The 15765-nt window shown below is 51.4% G+C and overlaps 1 protein-coding gene and 1 long non-coding RNA gene across 2 annotated transcripts in view; both read right to left on the reverse strand.

Moving 5' to 3' along the window:
• Positions 1–5836: 5836 nt before the first annotated feature.
• On the reverse strand, positions 5837–11809 carry LOC110472029 (uncharacterized). Its single transcript, XR_002465682.3, has 2 exons — positions 8922–11809; positions 5837–6909 (listed from the first exon to the last, which is right to left on the reverse strand). It is a non-coding gene; the product is annotated as an uncharacterized LOC110472029 (long non-coding RNA).
• Positions 11810–12586: 777 nt separating this feature from the next.
• The window catches only part of GALNT17 (polypeptide N-acetylgalactosaminyltransferase 17), a 214197-nt gene continuing 211018 nt past the window's right edge, over positions 12587–15765 (reverse strand). The window contains exon 11 of the mRNA XM_077787478.1: positions 12587–15404. Within this exon, the coding sequence (XP_077643604.1) occupies positions 15276–15404 (129 nt within the window). The 3' untranslated portion in view covers positions 12587–15275. The remainder of the gene's footprint in view (positions 15405–15765) is intronic.

Below are 15765 nucleotides of genomic sequence, written 5' to 3' on the forward strand. Positions count from 1 at the left end.
GAAGGTGGGGAGGGGCTGGGATGGAATTCCCAGAGCAGCTGTGGCTGCCCCTGGATCCCTGGCAGTGCCCAAGGCCAGGCTGGACAGGGCTGGGAGCAGCCTGGGACAGTGGGAGGTGTCCCTGCCATGGCAGGGGTGGCACTGGGTGGGATTTAAGATCCCTCCAATCCAAACCACCCCATCCCAGGATCCTGTGTTAGCAGGAATGTGTTTATCCTCCTAAGGAGGTTGTGGGCACAGAATGAGCTCCTCTTGGCTGGGAAAGGGGAAAAAGCTGAAAATTGGACACTTGATCCCAGCCACTGGAGACACCCTGAGCACTGAGGAGGAACAACCTCACCACAGCTGCGTTGGTGCATCCCTGAAAAATTTGGTTTCCCCCTAGTTTGAAGAGTTCCCACAGCACCTCAGCTTTCCCACAGCTGCTGGGAAATTTGGGGATTTCACCCCAAAGAGCCCATCCCAGCAGCCAGGGGTGTGTTGATGATCTCACCTGGGAGAGGACGAGACCTTTCCTCCCCAGCTCCCTCCTGGATGCATTTTCCAACTGGATCTTGGGTTTTTTTTTCCTTCGGTTCCTGGGGACCTCTCGTGGTGGGAAGTAAAACCACGTTTATTTGGGAAGGGCAGGAGAGGTCCCGGCTGGATGAACGGCTCCAAGAAAGAAAGTTTGGGATCAGAAAGCAGGAGAGGAGATATTCCCAGAGAGCAGCGGCTGAGCCCCCCTGTGCCAGGTGAGCTCCCTGCAGGTGCCAGGGGGTGACTCCTGGTTTTGCAGCACAAATGCACAAGGCTGGAGCTGCAGGGGTGCCAGGCCAGCTGTGCCATCCTTGGAAGCCAGCAGGAACCCCCAGGAATTGGATTCTGATGTTGTTTCCTTGCAGGAGCCTCCCTGGGGAAGCAGAGCCTGTGGCTGTGCACAGCTGGAATTCTTTGTGCTGCTTGCTGGTGTTTTTGACCCTCCTGTCCCGTAAATCCCATAAACATCTCTGCTGGATGTTTAATTTGAAGCTTTTTTTCAGCAGGGAAAAGCTCCAGACCTTGTGGGAAATGGATTTGTAGAGAATTTTAAAAGTTTAATAGAAGGTTCACGTAGTGTGCATTTGTATGTAAACCTTGAGATTAGAAATCCTGACTCAGAAATATTATAAAATAGGAGAAATATTTTAAAAATAGGAGAAATATTATAAAAATAGGAGAAATATTATAAAATATTATCGAGAGAAATGGAATTAGAAATAAGTTTCAGAAGACAGTTTTATAAATACGACTAGATATTTTAGAGAAATAGAGCTATAAAAGATGTATTGTAGTAAGACTTATAAACAGTAATTTTAGATAATTAGTTTTAAAGTATTTACAACACAGTGTAACAAAAGTTGATAGGCTGAGAAACACTTATAATGTATTATAATTGAGAAATAGTTTTTGATTGTGATAGTGTAAATTATAACATTTGTTTTATTTTATTTCTATGAGACTAAAAATAGAAAAGAAGTTTTTAAAACACACTTTTTGTTGTTGTTGTTGTTATGAAGTGTTATTTTTAACACTTTAATTACCTTTATTTTTTGTTTTTTGGCTTAATCTGACAGAGCTGAGCTGTCAGTGAGTGGGGGCTGCTCCACCTCTCCTGCGGCTCCCAGTTCCTGAGCCTGGAGTTGGGCGAGGTCAGGCCTGAGACCCCAGATCAGGCAGCTGCTCCCCACAGGCACTAGGGGGGCAGGCTGGACATGGCAGGAATTGCTTCCTGGAAAGGCTCTGGAAGGGGCTGCCCAGGGAAAGGTTCTTCCCCAGAGGGTGCTGGCACTGCCCAGGGAATGGGCACAGCCCCGAGGCTGCCAGAGCTCCAGGGATGCCCAGGCTGGGATTGCTGGGGTGTCCTGAGGCCAGGAGCTGCACTGATGATCCCTGGGGATCCCACCCAGCTCAGGAAATTCTGTGATCTACAAGGACTTTCTGACTATGAAAAAGTTCTAAAGTGATTGAAAGGTGTTTTGGTTTTTTTTTTTTTTCCAAATGGATGCTCCTGCTCAGCACCTCCAGCACAGCTCAGGTTGGGGATGCCCCTTCCTTGCCCCTGGAATTGCCCACCTTGGCCCCAAGCGGGTCCCAGCACCGGGAGGTGCTGCTGAAGGCAAAGCCCCTTCAAGCAGCCCCAAGACCCCTCCCTGCCATGCAAAGCTTTCAAAGTGAAGCTCCAACCCCAGCCCAGCCCCACGCCCTCTGCTCCTCTCTCATTCCCAAGGGTTGGATAATTACCAGCTGCAGAGGAAATCCAGATTTTCCTGGGGTTTGTCCCTGAGCCACAGGACAGGATCATCCCTCTGCATGCTCCAGAGGTGTTTGTTTTGGGATTTCCAGGCCTTTTGCCCCAGGGGCTCTTCCCAAAGGGCAGATTCATAATTCCTCCCTTCTTGTTCCTCCTCCTGGGTTCCTTTTCCCCCTTTTTGAAGCCCTCCCTTGTCACTTGTGGTGTGCAGAGATGTCTCTAATAAAGAGTTACCAAGAGTTCAGGCAGAGTTCTGGAAATTCACAGCATTTCCATGCTGGAAAAGTCCAAGGCTCTCAAGACCCAGGAATTCCCAGTGCTGATGATTTTGCAGCTTGCACAGCACCGGGTCACCTCTGGCTGCCCAGATTCCTGTTTTCCTGTCCCTCGTGTCCCACCACTGAGTTCTCAGAGGTCAGGCTTTCCTCCTTTCCCATTATTGCAGATGAGACAGGCAGGACACGGAGATTTTGGAATCCTGAGGAAACCATGAGGATGCTCTGAGCCTGCTGGCAGGGCTGGGGCTGGAGTGGGGAAGGCTCCAGAGAGACCTCAGAGCCTGTTCCAGGGCCTAAAGGGGGTTCATAAAAAAGAGAGAAAAGGACTTTTGACATGGACAGATACTGACAGGACAAAGGGGAACAGATTTAAATGAAAAAAGGAGAGATTTAAATTAGATCTTGGGAAGAAATTGATCTGGTGAGACAGGGAAGGCCCTGGCACAGGATGCCTGGGCACAGCCTCCAGCTCTGTGCCCCCTCCAGCTGGGTTGGACAAAAACATTTTGAAACCTTTAGCAAAGGTTTAAAAGCTCAGCCTGCCCTGGTAAAGCTGCACCTAAAGCCACGCTCCCAGCAGGGGCTGCTCTGGGGGGAGCCTCATCCAAAAGTCATTTTTGGCCCCATTTGGGAATTGCCAGCCCCATAGGGATGTCCTGGGCTTTGCCATCCCCCTGTGACAGCCCTGCAGACCTGCCGGGCTGTTTGGTTTTCAGGCACAAGGTGGCAGTGAGGGAGCAGCTGTCCTTTCCCTTTCCCTTTTCCCTTTTCCCTTTTCCCTTTTCCCTTTTCCCTTTTCCCTTTCCCCTTTCCCCTTTCCCCTTTCCCCTTTCCCTTTTCCCTTTCCCTTTCCCTTTCCCTTTCCCTTTCCCTTTCCCTTTCCCTTTCCCCTTTCCCTTTCCCTTTCCCTTTCCCTTTCCCTTTCCCCTTCCCCTTTCCCCTTTCCCTTTCCCCTTTCCCTTTCCCTTTCCCTTTCCCTTTCCCTTTCCCTTTCCCTTTCCCTTTCCCTTTCCCTTTCCCTTTCCCTTTCCCTTTCCCCTTCCCCTTTCCCCTTTCCCCTTTCCCTTTCCCTTTCCCTTTCCCTTTCCCTTTCCCTTTCCCTTTCCCTTTCCCTTTCCCCTTTCCCCTTGCCCCTTTCCCCTTGCCTCATCCCTGGCCAGCACAGCCCAGCCTGGGCAGGCTCCCGGTGTCCCCCATCCTTAAACCCCAAATCCCACCGCACAGGTTCAACTCTTGCAGCTGGCGTTTCTGACTGGTTTGGGGGAGGTTTCACTGGTTTAAACTGAGTTATTTTCTGCCTGCCAGCACCTCAGTGTTTCCCTCTAGCAGGGTTGCAGTGCTCTGAGCACTGTCCTGGGGCACGGGCCACCAGCACCTGCCCGGGGCCACCTGGGAGAGGGAACAGCCCTGGGGCCCTGGCAGGGATGGGGACACTCAGGAGCCTCCTGCAGAGAGGACAGAGAGTGGATTTGGGAGGACAGCAGTACCTGTGCAACCTCCCAGGTGAGAGTTTGGCAGAGGTGAGGGCTGTAGAGGGAATATGAAGCACAGCAGGTGTTTAGAGATCCCCGTGGCTCAAGGGGATGCAGGGCAAGGGGACAACCCCAAATGCAGCAAGGAATAAAGCACCCACCTCCTCCCTGGCTCTCCAGGGGACTCCAGGGTGGGAAGTGAGGTGAACACGTTGCTCACAGGCTTCTCCTTGGGGCAGGACCAGCTCTGCCCTGCTCCAGGAGCATTCCCAAATGCCCTTCCCAGCTCCCATCCCTCCCTTCAGGTGCTGCCGCTCCATCACTCCCAGCCTGTCAGAATCTGAGGTATTGATGATCCCTGGATTGTAAAAAGTCTCTGTCTGTCAGCCCCGCTGCCAAAGCAGAAGTCATAACTCATCTGTGCTGGTTTCAGGGTTGTTTATTCTGTTTATCTCTCACATGTTCTGCTGCCCTGCCCAGCTCTGTCCTGCAGGGCAGCGTGTGGGGCTCTGCCCTCAGTGGGATGTTACAAACATTAAATACCAGAAACTCCCTGGGCTGCATTTACAAGAACGTGCCAATATCTGTCACCTACGTTGGGCAGTGTGTCCCCAGCCTGAACCAACAGAAAAATGCCAACACCACAGTGAGACATGGAGGGCATGAAGAAGGAGAAAAAGGACAGGGCACACCCAATTTCCTCCATCTTGTCCCCTTTGAATCCCTAATCTAGAATCCTAAAATTTTACTTTTGCACCGGTGCCACACTTAATTATTACTGATATCAAACACTCAGAGCTGGTAATTCATCCTGTAAGATTGAAAACTCTTTTCCATGGACAGAGATCACAGCCAGTGTCTCTGGGGGCTCTGTCCAGGGGGTTCCTGACTCCTGCCAGGATCCCAGAGCTTCCAGGGCAGCCAGAGGGAAGCCCTGGATTCCCACACCAGCCCAGGAGCACCCGCCCAGCCCAGGTCTGTCGTGATAAACACCCGGAGCTGAGGCAGGCAGGGGAGCTGGGAAATAACACTCCTGAACTGTTTTAAACACTGCTGAGAGGAGCAGGAGCCTCGCAGGCAGTTTTCCAGCCCAGTGGTTCCAACAAGCTCGTGGTGTGTTTACACACAAATAACAATAATTAAAGCAAACTCAGCAGAACCCTGGGTGCTCCCACCGCATCACAAGCAGGAAAATAAAACTCTCTGGAAAACAATCACACCTTTCCCGTGCTGCTCAGAGTCTCACACGGGTCCAGGCATTGAGCGAGGCGTTCTAGGATGCAGTTACACAGCTGAACTGACCCCACATCTCCAAGGAGCAGGCTGCCCATGGAATGGGCACAGCCCTGATGCTGCCACAGCTCCAGGGATGCCCAGGCTGGGATTGTTGGGGTGTCTGTTGAAGGCTGGGAGCTGCACTGCTGATCCCTGGGGGTCCCTTCCAGGGTACTCTGTGGTTCCAGGAAAACTTCATCCCTCTTGCCCAGGATGGGAGCAGGAGGAAATTTGGCTGGGTCTCCTCAAGGAGCAGGAGCAGCATTTTTGGCTGGATGTGTCCCAGTGCAGCCCAACAGCAAAATCACAGAGAAACAGGGGAGTGGATTACTTTCCATCATTTCCTACACAAACTCGTGGGGTGGGGGAAACCCCTCCATAAAACATGAAAAGCAGCTGGTTGATCCCCAGGTTTTAAGGTTTAAAGGCTCAGGTAATAAATATGTTTTACTTCCTGCCTCTTCCTGGGGAAATTTGGAACACTATGGGCCCCTCATTCCATGGGCCATCAAATACCAGAATAAATCTCACAGACTCCATTTTCTTCATGGTGGAAAAAGCCCCTCCTTTATTCACATAACTGGTTTTTATACAGTTTTACAGACCTCGAGTGGGACTCCAATTAGTCAGGAGCTTTCTCACTAATTACTTTATTGGTCAGTAACAAGTTGTTGCCCTGAATTGATTGGTCACTCCAAGCCCCAGTGTGTACGTGCAGGAAAAGTTGTTTGTGAGAGATAGTTTTCATTTTCCTATCTGACAGTGTAAAACCAGTTTCTACAGGTGCTGTTCCTGGTTTTTACCCAGGAACAGATTGTTGTGTCAATGAACTGCTCACACCAGGATTGCTTTAACACGGGAACTTGCAAAGCCTGACAAGGCCAGCCACTGAAATAACAGAGCAGACCTGATTTTTATGAGGTCTTTTTCTTATAATTTTTCTACCTTACTGCAACAATCAAATATTAAAGTAAATTTTAAACAGCATTTTTCCCTCCTCACCCTGCAACTCCAACTCTTCTGTAATTCCTGTCAGACTGAGAAGTGAATCCCCCTCTCTGCCTGCTGCTGTTGCTGTTCCCTGGAAAAGGAAATTGGTGCTAACAGGGATGGGTGAGAGTTGGGAGAAGATTTCAGGCTGCATTTCCTTCTCCCTGGCAGGACTGGTGAGCAGCCAGCTCCACATCCTGCCCCCAGCACGCTCCCCACGTTCTGGTTTTGGGATGTGCATCTCGGGAACGTCACGTTGTGAAAAACACGTTCACTCTCCGTTGAAAATGTAAAAAGTTATAATAAAGGACAATAGGAAACAAGGACCACAGAGCAAAGGTTATTATGACCAGGTGCATCTTGGCGTCCTGTTATCTTAAATACCTTTTAATTCCATCAGCCTGCTGCATATTCATAGACTCTTATGCATATCCATAAGCTAGTTTGCATTTTCCAGGAATATGTATTTACATGGCCCCTCCTCGGGTCTGCCTTGTTAGAGTATTTGTGTTTTTTGGTTGGGGTTTTGGCTCCTCTTTAGCACTTCCAGCTTGGTCCTGGCCCACGCTGCCTTCAGTCAGTGAGTGCTGATGGGTGGCACATCTGTCCAGGTGTTCTCATCCTGTGTCCATTGGATGTTATCCCATTCCAGCAGCATTTTAACACAAGTATATTTATATCAGCTATTGCACTAATCTTAATTAACAAGAGAAATAAAAGCGATATCTTTAGAACAAAGTTACTTTAGTATCACACATATAAAATCCATTTTAACGTTTGTGAAAAGCCAATATTATCGTGTGTATCTATAACAATGTTCTGCCGTTGTCGGCGCTCGCTCAGCCAGCAGCTGATTAATCTGCAATCACTGTTAGATATCCATCAAAGGCCCGAGGAGAGGGCCCGGCGCTATTGAAGCAGTTTAACCACTGATGGCATTGCAATTATCTCGCTATCAACTGCAACAAAGCAGCTCGGCAGGAGCTGCTCCGCTTAAACACGGGAGGTCAAGGGAATTACCCGAGCAGCGGGAGAGGAGTGCCGATAATTAATGGCATTTATAATTGATCCTGGGGCCACTGGGTCACACACTCAGCAGCTGGATGGGCTCTTCCCAGAGAGGGTTTGGGATGGGTGAAGGCTCTGCACCAAACGTGGAGGCTTCCTGGCTCCAGGGGCTGAGGAATGATACTCCCAAAAAATTTAGAAGGTTTATTAAAACCTTATCAAAACTACAACAGAAGAGGGAATAGAGAAAATATTAAAGCAGATTTTTCCCACCATGTGCTCACCCACACAATGGAGGTTTCACCTTTTAACCCTTTACCCCTCCCAAAGTTCTGTCCATGGACTCCTTCTCTGTCCAGTGCTGGGATCACTTCTGACATCCTGACTGGGGCTCAGCTGTTGCCATGATAACAAGCCAACCTTCCCAAATATCCCAAACCCAGAGCACCCCTGATAACAACACAAGGGGGGTAAAACATAACTCTAAATCTATAAAACTTCTCCTAACATATATACAGGATATTTGCCTTTTAACTGTGAGTCAACCGTTGGCGTTTCTCATCTATCACAAGAGGTTGTGGATTTATTTCACATATATTGGAATGAAATTCCTCCCTTTGAGGGTGGTGAGGTGCTGGAATGGATTTCCCAGAGCAGCTGTGGCTGCCCCTGGATGCCTGGCAGAGCCCAAGGCCAGGCTGTGGGACAGTGGGAGGTGTCCCTGCCCGTGGCAGAGGGTGGCACTGGATGGGCTTTGAGGTCTCTGCCAGCCCAAACCACTCTGGGATTCTGTGATTCCACGATGACCAGAGGGTTCTGCTGGTTTGGGGCTGGGAAACACAGAGTTGTGGCTTGATCTTTTCTGGATCAGAAGAAACACAACACGGGAAAGAAGAACAGAAGGAAAGAACCCATCCAGCCTCCCTGTCAGGGCTGGGGAAGGGAGAAGGACTCAGGACCCACAAACCCCATTTCTGCCAGGGAGGACGGGGTGCCTGAGAAAGCAGTTCAGGACCAGATGGGATGAAAATCCCCCAGGAAGGGGCTGTGTTTGGGCATCCTGGGGACCGAGCAGCTGCCCAGCACCTCCCAACCCAGCCATGGTGGCAGGGCTGACCCTTCCCAGTTCCCTGTGCCGGGTCCAGCACCTTCCTCTGGCCAAAGCCAGCCCCATCCCAGAGGCAGCAGCCCAGGGATGAGCCCAGTGCTCATCTCCACCAAATCTGGCCTGATCCCTTCATTTCCCTTTCTTGATTCCCCCTTTACTGCCCCACATTTCCTGGTTTTTCCCCTGGAAGTCCCACCACCCCAGGGCACACCTGGGCAGGCATTTCTTCTGCTCATTCAGCTCAACAAGAACAGCATAAAAACCAATGGAACTTTGAGTTTGGTTTTTTTTTTTTCCTCATTAGAAAAAGAGACTATCCCAGCTTGTAGCAAATCCAGGTTGTAGCAAATCCACTTTGTCCCATCCCACGACCCAAAGGGATCATCCCTTTGTCTCCTGGATCTCCATGGGTGATCCAGACCCTGCACAGGCTCACCCCACACCTCAGAGAGACCTGTCCCCAAGCACCAGGGATTTCTGCTGCTTGAAACCAGGATCCACCCACTGTCTGCACCTACCCATGGCAGGGAGGGCTTGGAATCTGGAAAATCCAGGGCTTTGGCCATGGCATCCCCACTTGCCAGCCTGTGCCAAGGCACTGCAGCAGGATGGGCACCAGTTGCTGTCACGAGCTGTGCTAATGTTTCCTTCTTAGCAATAAAAAGAGAAAGAAAAAAGATCTGGATTTGGATTTTAGGCAGTTTGGTTAAAATTTAATCAAAGGCTGGTTTTCCACCCAAAGTGAGAATTCGGGGAGGGAAGCAGGAGGGGAGGAATCAAAGCACATACAAAGAACAAAACCATCAGGAGAGAGAAGAAAAAGGGGGAAACAAAGCAAGAAGAAAAGAAGAAGAGAGATGAAAAACAGGAAAGAATGAGAGAGTGTGAAAAAAAATCTGGAGTGGAAATAAGCAATCAAAAGGAATAACAAGGGAAAAGGAGCAAACAAAGGAAAACACACAGAGAATAAAGGAGCAAGAGGGGACAGGGATGGAGCAGACTCCTGCAGAGAACAAAGAGGGGATGTGAGGCAGCCCAAGACACAAAACTGAGACAAGACAGCACTGAAGACAAGGGGAAAGTGGAACAAAAATAGCACCAAAGTGGAAACATGAAGGGAGTGAAGGTCCCTGGGAGCTGACACTGGGCAGGGGGCAAAGCTGAGCCCGGGGCACCCACGGCTCCAGGGCTGCCCCTGCACTCCCAGCCAGGGGTGGGAGGGCATGGCCGGGGGGCAGAGGGAGCAGAGGACAGCAGAGCCCCACTGGGGCTGTCCCCTCCCCTCCCAGGCTTTCGGATGTTTAAAGGATTGTTTAAGTTTGGCAGTGCCAGGGGAGAGACCTCAGTCCTTCATCAAGTCAAGGGAAACTCAGGTTGGATATTAGGAAGAAGTTTTTTACAGAAAGGTGATAAAGTTCTGGAATGACTGCCTGGGGAGGTGGTGGAGTCCCCATCCCTGGGTGTGTTAACAAAGCCTGGATGTGGCACTGGGTGCCAGGGGTGAGTTGAGGTGTTGGGGCTGGGTTGGACTCAATGATCTTGAAGGTTTCTCCCAACCCAGTGATTCTGTGATTCTGTGAAATCATCCCAGTGTCCTTGGAAATCCAGCTGAGACTCCTTGTGGCCACAGAGCTGCAGGCACAACTTTCCCAGGCATTGCCCTGGGGAAGGCTCTGAGGAGATCAGAGAAAAGAATGAGAAATAATTCTTATCTTCACTTGTTGCGCCTGTTGCTGTGCACATGTGGAATGTGTTATGGAGATTTGTTTACCAAAGGGTGATTTCATAACTGGCGATGCTGTTTGGATTGAAGGATCAGTCTGGTCTGACTGTACTGAACTGGCTGTAAGGGTGTCCTGGTTTGTAAGATCAGCATGGATTCTATTTGCCATCTGTTGGAGGTGGGGCAGTTTTCTTATCTCTCCCAAGAACAATGTCTCCCTCCGGGGAGATATCTTCTGTTAATGGGCCATGGAATGACTCCCTGCGTGACTGGTAAAGTTCCATCAGCCCATGGTGAGATGCTCCACCCAGAGGGAGGAGCCAAGCATTCCTACCTGCATAAAATCAGCATTTTTGGGACACCAGGGCAGCCCTTCACTGGATTCCCAGAGGAGCAGCTTCTTCCCTGCTGGATCCCCAGAGGAAGACCAGGCCCAGCTACTCCATCCCCAGACCTCCAGAGAAAACTCCACCCTTCTACAGATCCCTGCTCCAGCAGCATTTCATCTGCCCCTCCAGGAGGAGCAGCCACCATTGAACTGGACTATCACCAACCCCCTGACTCCTCAGGGTGTCAGGTTTCTGACTCTATCACTAGTTTTGTTTGTACTAATTACAGTTTTTTTAATTTAGTTTTTCTCCTAGTAAAGAATGGTTACTCCCATTCCCATATCTTTGCCTGAGAGCCTTTTAATTTTGAAATTGTGGTAATTCGAAGGGAGGGGGTTTTACCTTTTCCATTTCACAGGAGGCTCTTGCCTTCCTTCACAGACTCCTGTCTTTTCAAACTAAGACAAAGGGTGATGAGTTTCTCAATTAGTACAGTATAATACAGCACAGTGCAATAAAGTGATGGATCAGCCTGCTGGAATCATGCAGTCAATGCCAATTATTCCCACGTTGGGGATGTCACATTAGGGTAACTCCTGATGGCCACAGATGTTTTTCCAGTCCCAGCCCAAGCAAGGATGGCTTCCCACCTGCGAGGAGGAGCTGCAGAGTTCCCAGGGCCTCCTTCCACCCTGGAGTGCTCAGCTCCGTGGCCATGAGCAGTGGATTTGTGCCCAAGCAGAGGCTTTGCCGTTGGGAGTCCATCAGTTCAACTTTCCATGTTGAAATGAGAGTTTTGTGTGATTTGAGGGCTTAGAGAGAACCTTCTGGACGTTCTGCTCTCTGCCCTGGGCAGCACAAAGCTCCTGCAGAGGAGGAGTCCCTGCTGCCTCCAGAGGGCTGTGGTCAATGGCTCAGAGTCCTGCTGGACATCAGTGACCAGTGGTGTCCTCAGGGTCAGATCTGGGGCCAGTGGTATTTAAATATCTTCATCAATGACACACGAAGGATCAAGGGCACCCTCAGCAGGTGACACCAAGCTGAGGGTGCAGTGACACCCCTGGAGGATGGGGCCATCCAGAGGGACCTGGACAGCTCCAGGAGTGGCCCTTGGGAATCTCAGGAAGTTTAAGAAGGCCAAGTTCAAGCTGGGGCAGCTCCCAGGATCCATCCAGGCAGGGATGAGCAGCCCTGGGAGAAAACCCTGGGGTTGCTGTGGGTGACACTGGACATGGCCCAGCCCTGAACCCCCGGCCCTGGGCTGGTCCCAGTGTGGGCAGCAGGGCAGGGATTGGGATTCTGCCCCTGTGCCCAGGTGAGACCCCACCTGCAGAGCTGCCCTGGCCCAGCACAGGAGGAGCTGGAGCTGCTGGAGGAGCCCAGAGGAGGCCCCAGGATGAGCAAGGATGGAGCAGCTCTGCTGGGAGCAAAGGCTGGGAGAGCTGGGAATGTTCACCTGGACAGGAGGAGATTTGGGGTCACCTTAACTGTGGTCTTGCAGGACCTGAATGAGCTACAGGAAAGATGGAGAGAGACTTGGGACAGGGGATGGAGGGACAGGACACAGGGAATGGCTCCCACTGCCCGAGGGCAGGGATAGGTGGGATATTGGGAAGGAATTGTTCCCTGGGAGGGTGGGCAGCCCTGGCACAGGTGCCCAGAGCAGCTGTGGCTGCCCCTGGATCCCTGGCAGTGCCCAAGGCCAGGCTGGACAGGGCTGGGAGCAGCCTGGGACAGTGGAAAGGCACTGGATGGGCTCTGATGTCCTTTCCAACCCCAACCACTCTGGGATTCCACGATTCCATCTGTTCTAAAGCAGATTGAGCCATTTTCCAACATGAATCTTACCCCTGGGGAAGCCCTGAGGGTGGGAAATGCCCCCCACAAGGGTTCCACAAGGTTTCCATCCCGTTCCATCCTGCCAGAGCCCAGCAGGGTTGGATGTGCCCCTGCCCAGGTGATGCCCACCTGGGTGCCCTCACCTGCCGTGCCCCACAGAGACCCTTCCCTCCACCAGGAAAGCACCAACCCGGTGCTCGGAACAGGGGTGGAAGGAATGGGTTCAAGGGGTGCCCCAAGCTCCAGAGCTCCAGGTGTCATTCAGGAACATTTAGGGACAGCCAGCCTGGGCTTGGGAATGCAAGTATTGCTTTATTGACCACATTACATCTCCTTCCAGCTTGTGGGGTGTAACTCTTACCCTGGTGAGTGGCAGCAGCAGGGGTGGATGGAATTACAGTTAATCTGTGCCCACCATCTCTCTTGAACTCTCCTTCATTTCCATTTCTTTTAAAGATGGAAGTTTTATTAAAACAGCAGCGCTTTGCTATTAAATGAGTTACAGAGAGGAATGGCTGCCTCTGTATCTCAGCAGCAGAGAATCTTTTGAAAATCACTCAAGAGGCAAGGCTCAAACCAGATATTTAATAAGAATCACTTGGAGATCACTTCTTAAAGCAATTAACAGATGATTAGAGATAAGCGAGATGCAACAACGAGACCCAGATCTCAGACAAGATTTCTCCCGGGGTCACTAACAGCGTCAGGACAGAACAGCAGAGCCAATTCCCACTTTTCAGCCTGATTTTGCTCCTGTTCCCAGCGGTTTGGAAGCTGGAGCAGGGAGAAGGGGCCAACGCCTCCCCAGGGCTCTGCCCCAGCTGAGGGTCCTGGAGCCAAGAGTTCATCTGCACCTTCCCTTCCCTGTGCCGAGCCAGGGGCTGCTGCTCCTCCTGGAGCACGAAGGAAAGGCAGAGCCTGAACTTTCCAAAGGATCCCAGAGCTCAGCAGCAGCAGGATCCTCGTGCCACCTGGCACAGGGACCACAGTGGCACCAGGGACAGCAGGGACTGGGACAGAGCCAGGCCCTCCTGGCCAGGGGCTCAGCACAGCCAGGATGGAGCCAGGGAGCAGCCACTGGTCCCATCCAGCCCTGCTGTGGGACCTCACCCACCACTGTGACATGGGACAAAAGCCATCTGCTGCCACCCTGGGCACTGGCAGGGCCTGAGCTGGGCTGAATTACAGCACAGGTGACATCCAGGGGCTGTCTGGCTGCTTATCCTGACCCACACAGTCTCTCCCTCCAGTATTTGCTCAGTTTAAGGGCGTTTCACCAGCTGGACCAGAGCTGTGGGGTCTCAAAACCCTCAGGGTGTCCTGGAGTCACCAGGAAATTGCTTCTCTTAGAAGGCAGCAACAAAGGCAAGGGGAGCTGGCTCATGCATCCACAGAGCTGTGGTCATTTTGGGTTTGGAAGTGCTCAAATTTATTACACAAGGGATGATGCAACAGCGAAAAAGAGAGCAAAATTCTACATTGACTCTCTACTCTGCAGGTCAGGACAACTAAGAGGTTTTACTTCATTAAGGGAGGCAAGGGAAAAAAAAATCAGAGACAGCCCCAGTGGTTGAGGGAGCCTTGTAAAGCCTAAATGAACAATCAGTCCTAGGTGATGCTAGCTGCTGCAGAAGGAACAATGAAATATCTGCTTCTGTTCAATAAATTACTAAAACATCAGTTATAAACCTGCTGCATGGCATTGGAACTTCAGCTCGTTAAACATCCAGGGAGCTTCATCCTGATGCAAATGGAAGACAGGCATGAGTGCTCTGCAGCAAAGGACTCTGTGCACATCCCAGCTTGGGAAACATATTTACACATCCATCTCATATATTAATCTATTTTAGTGCACCCTAGCCAGAGGGCAGCCAAAGAGGATTATTCTGGGAGAAGGACAGGAGATGGGCTGGTTTCTCCTCCCTGCTGAGCAAAGCCTGCGTCCACCCACCTACAGAATTCTGCAGGATCCTGTTTCCTGTCTCCAGGCAGGGCCCCAGGCAGAGGACTCCCAGGTGGATTTGGCAGCCAGGATTACTGTGAGCCAAAAATAAATCAGGTGAGATCCCTCCACCAGAGCAACAAACCTGAAGTGGCTTCAGGGCCAAGAATTTCAGCCAAGCTGCCATTTGTTGGTGCCTTGGCTTCCCTCCCTGTCCCTTCCCCAGCCCAGGAAGGGCTGCAGTGACTCTGGGGGGACCTTGGCCACGCCTGAGCAGGCAGGACAGGGGTGCTCAAGCCTCAGAGAACATTCCTGCTGTCACCCAGAAGGGCAGGCAGACACCCCAGGCCATTCCCAAGGTGCCCTTTGGGCTCTCCAAGGAGGGAGGTGCTTGGCCAGCAGTGCGTGGGTGATGGAGAGGGGGGCAACGGGAGGTCAGGGGGTTTATTCCACTGCATTGTTTTGGGTAACTTCTGTGATTAAGGGTTGGAAAGATCCCTGGGAGCTGCTGGGGGGGTGTTTTGCTTCTCCAAAACTCAGGGAAGGGGCTGCTGGATGCAGGGGCAGGAAAGGGAAAAGGGAACAAGGACCCAGCAAAACACCACATCCTTCAAACTCGGCTCCTCTGGGGGCTTGGAACCTTTTCCTCTCCCAAGTTCCTCAGTTTCCACACTTGCCAGGCAGGTCTGTCCAGGGTCGTGGTGCAAGCCTCCCCAGCCCTTTGGGAGAGCTTGGAGTTGTGTGGGAAAGCAGAAATTCCCTGTCAGTAAATGCTCGCAGACTGCTCCAGCAGGGAATGCGGCACCTCTTGGAGTGCTGGCCAGAGGGAACAGCTCTGAGGCAGCTCCACACAGCTGGGATCAGCTGGGGGAGACTCAAATACAGTAAAAATAAAGCCACAATTGCCCATCTCCCCCAGGTCCTCTCCCAGGAACACAAATAAAGCTGTGGTTGATATTCCATCCTTTCCAAAGGAGTCCAGGCGGATCAGTCCCCGTCAGCCGTGGCTCAAGTCACACTTCCCTGACTCTTTCAGCCTCTACTTGATGAAGTTTTTAATTGTCCACCTCTGCCCCGTGCAGCTGCGAAGGATCAGGTCAATGCCAGCCATGCCCCTGTTCTCCACCTCCAGGCACCGGCCCGTGCCCTTGTTCAGGATGGCTCCATTCTGCAGTGAGGGCAGGTGGGGAAAGATGGAAAAATGAAGATATTCATTGCCTGTGAAGCAAACCAGGACCAGGAGGGCACTGCTGGAAGGGGCACCCAGCTGGGTGGGAATGCAATGCAAACAATAAAAGAATCCCCCAAATAAATGGGCTGAGCATCCACTGTCCCTGACAGCCCCCAAGGGACACCTGTAACCTTTAAATCCTGCTGAGAAGAGGGACCCTTCTGTAAAAGCTGTATTATTCACACTCTGCTTTGGGACACAAGTGTCTGAATGAATTTCACTCTGCCTCCACAAGACACAAAGGAATCTGGAAGTCATTAGACATAACCAGATCCACCTTTCTGCTACCAGAGAGGAA

Source organism: Lonchura striata, chromosome 20 (genome assembly GCF_046129695.1).
Source record: "Lonchura striata isolate bLonStr1 chromosome 20, bLonStr1.mat, whole genome shotgun sequence".
NCBI classification, from domain to species: Eukaryota; Metazoa; Chordata; class Aves; order Passeriformes; family Estrildidae; genus Lonchura; species Lonchura striata.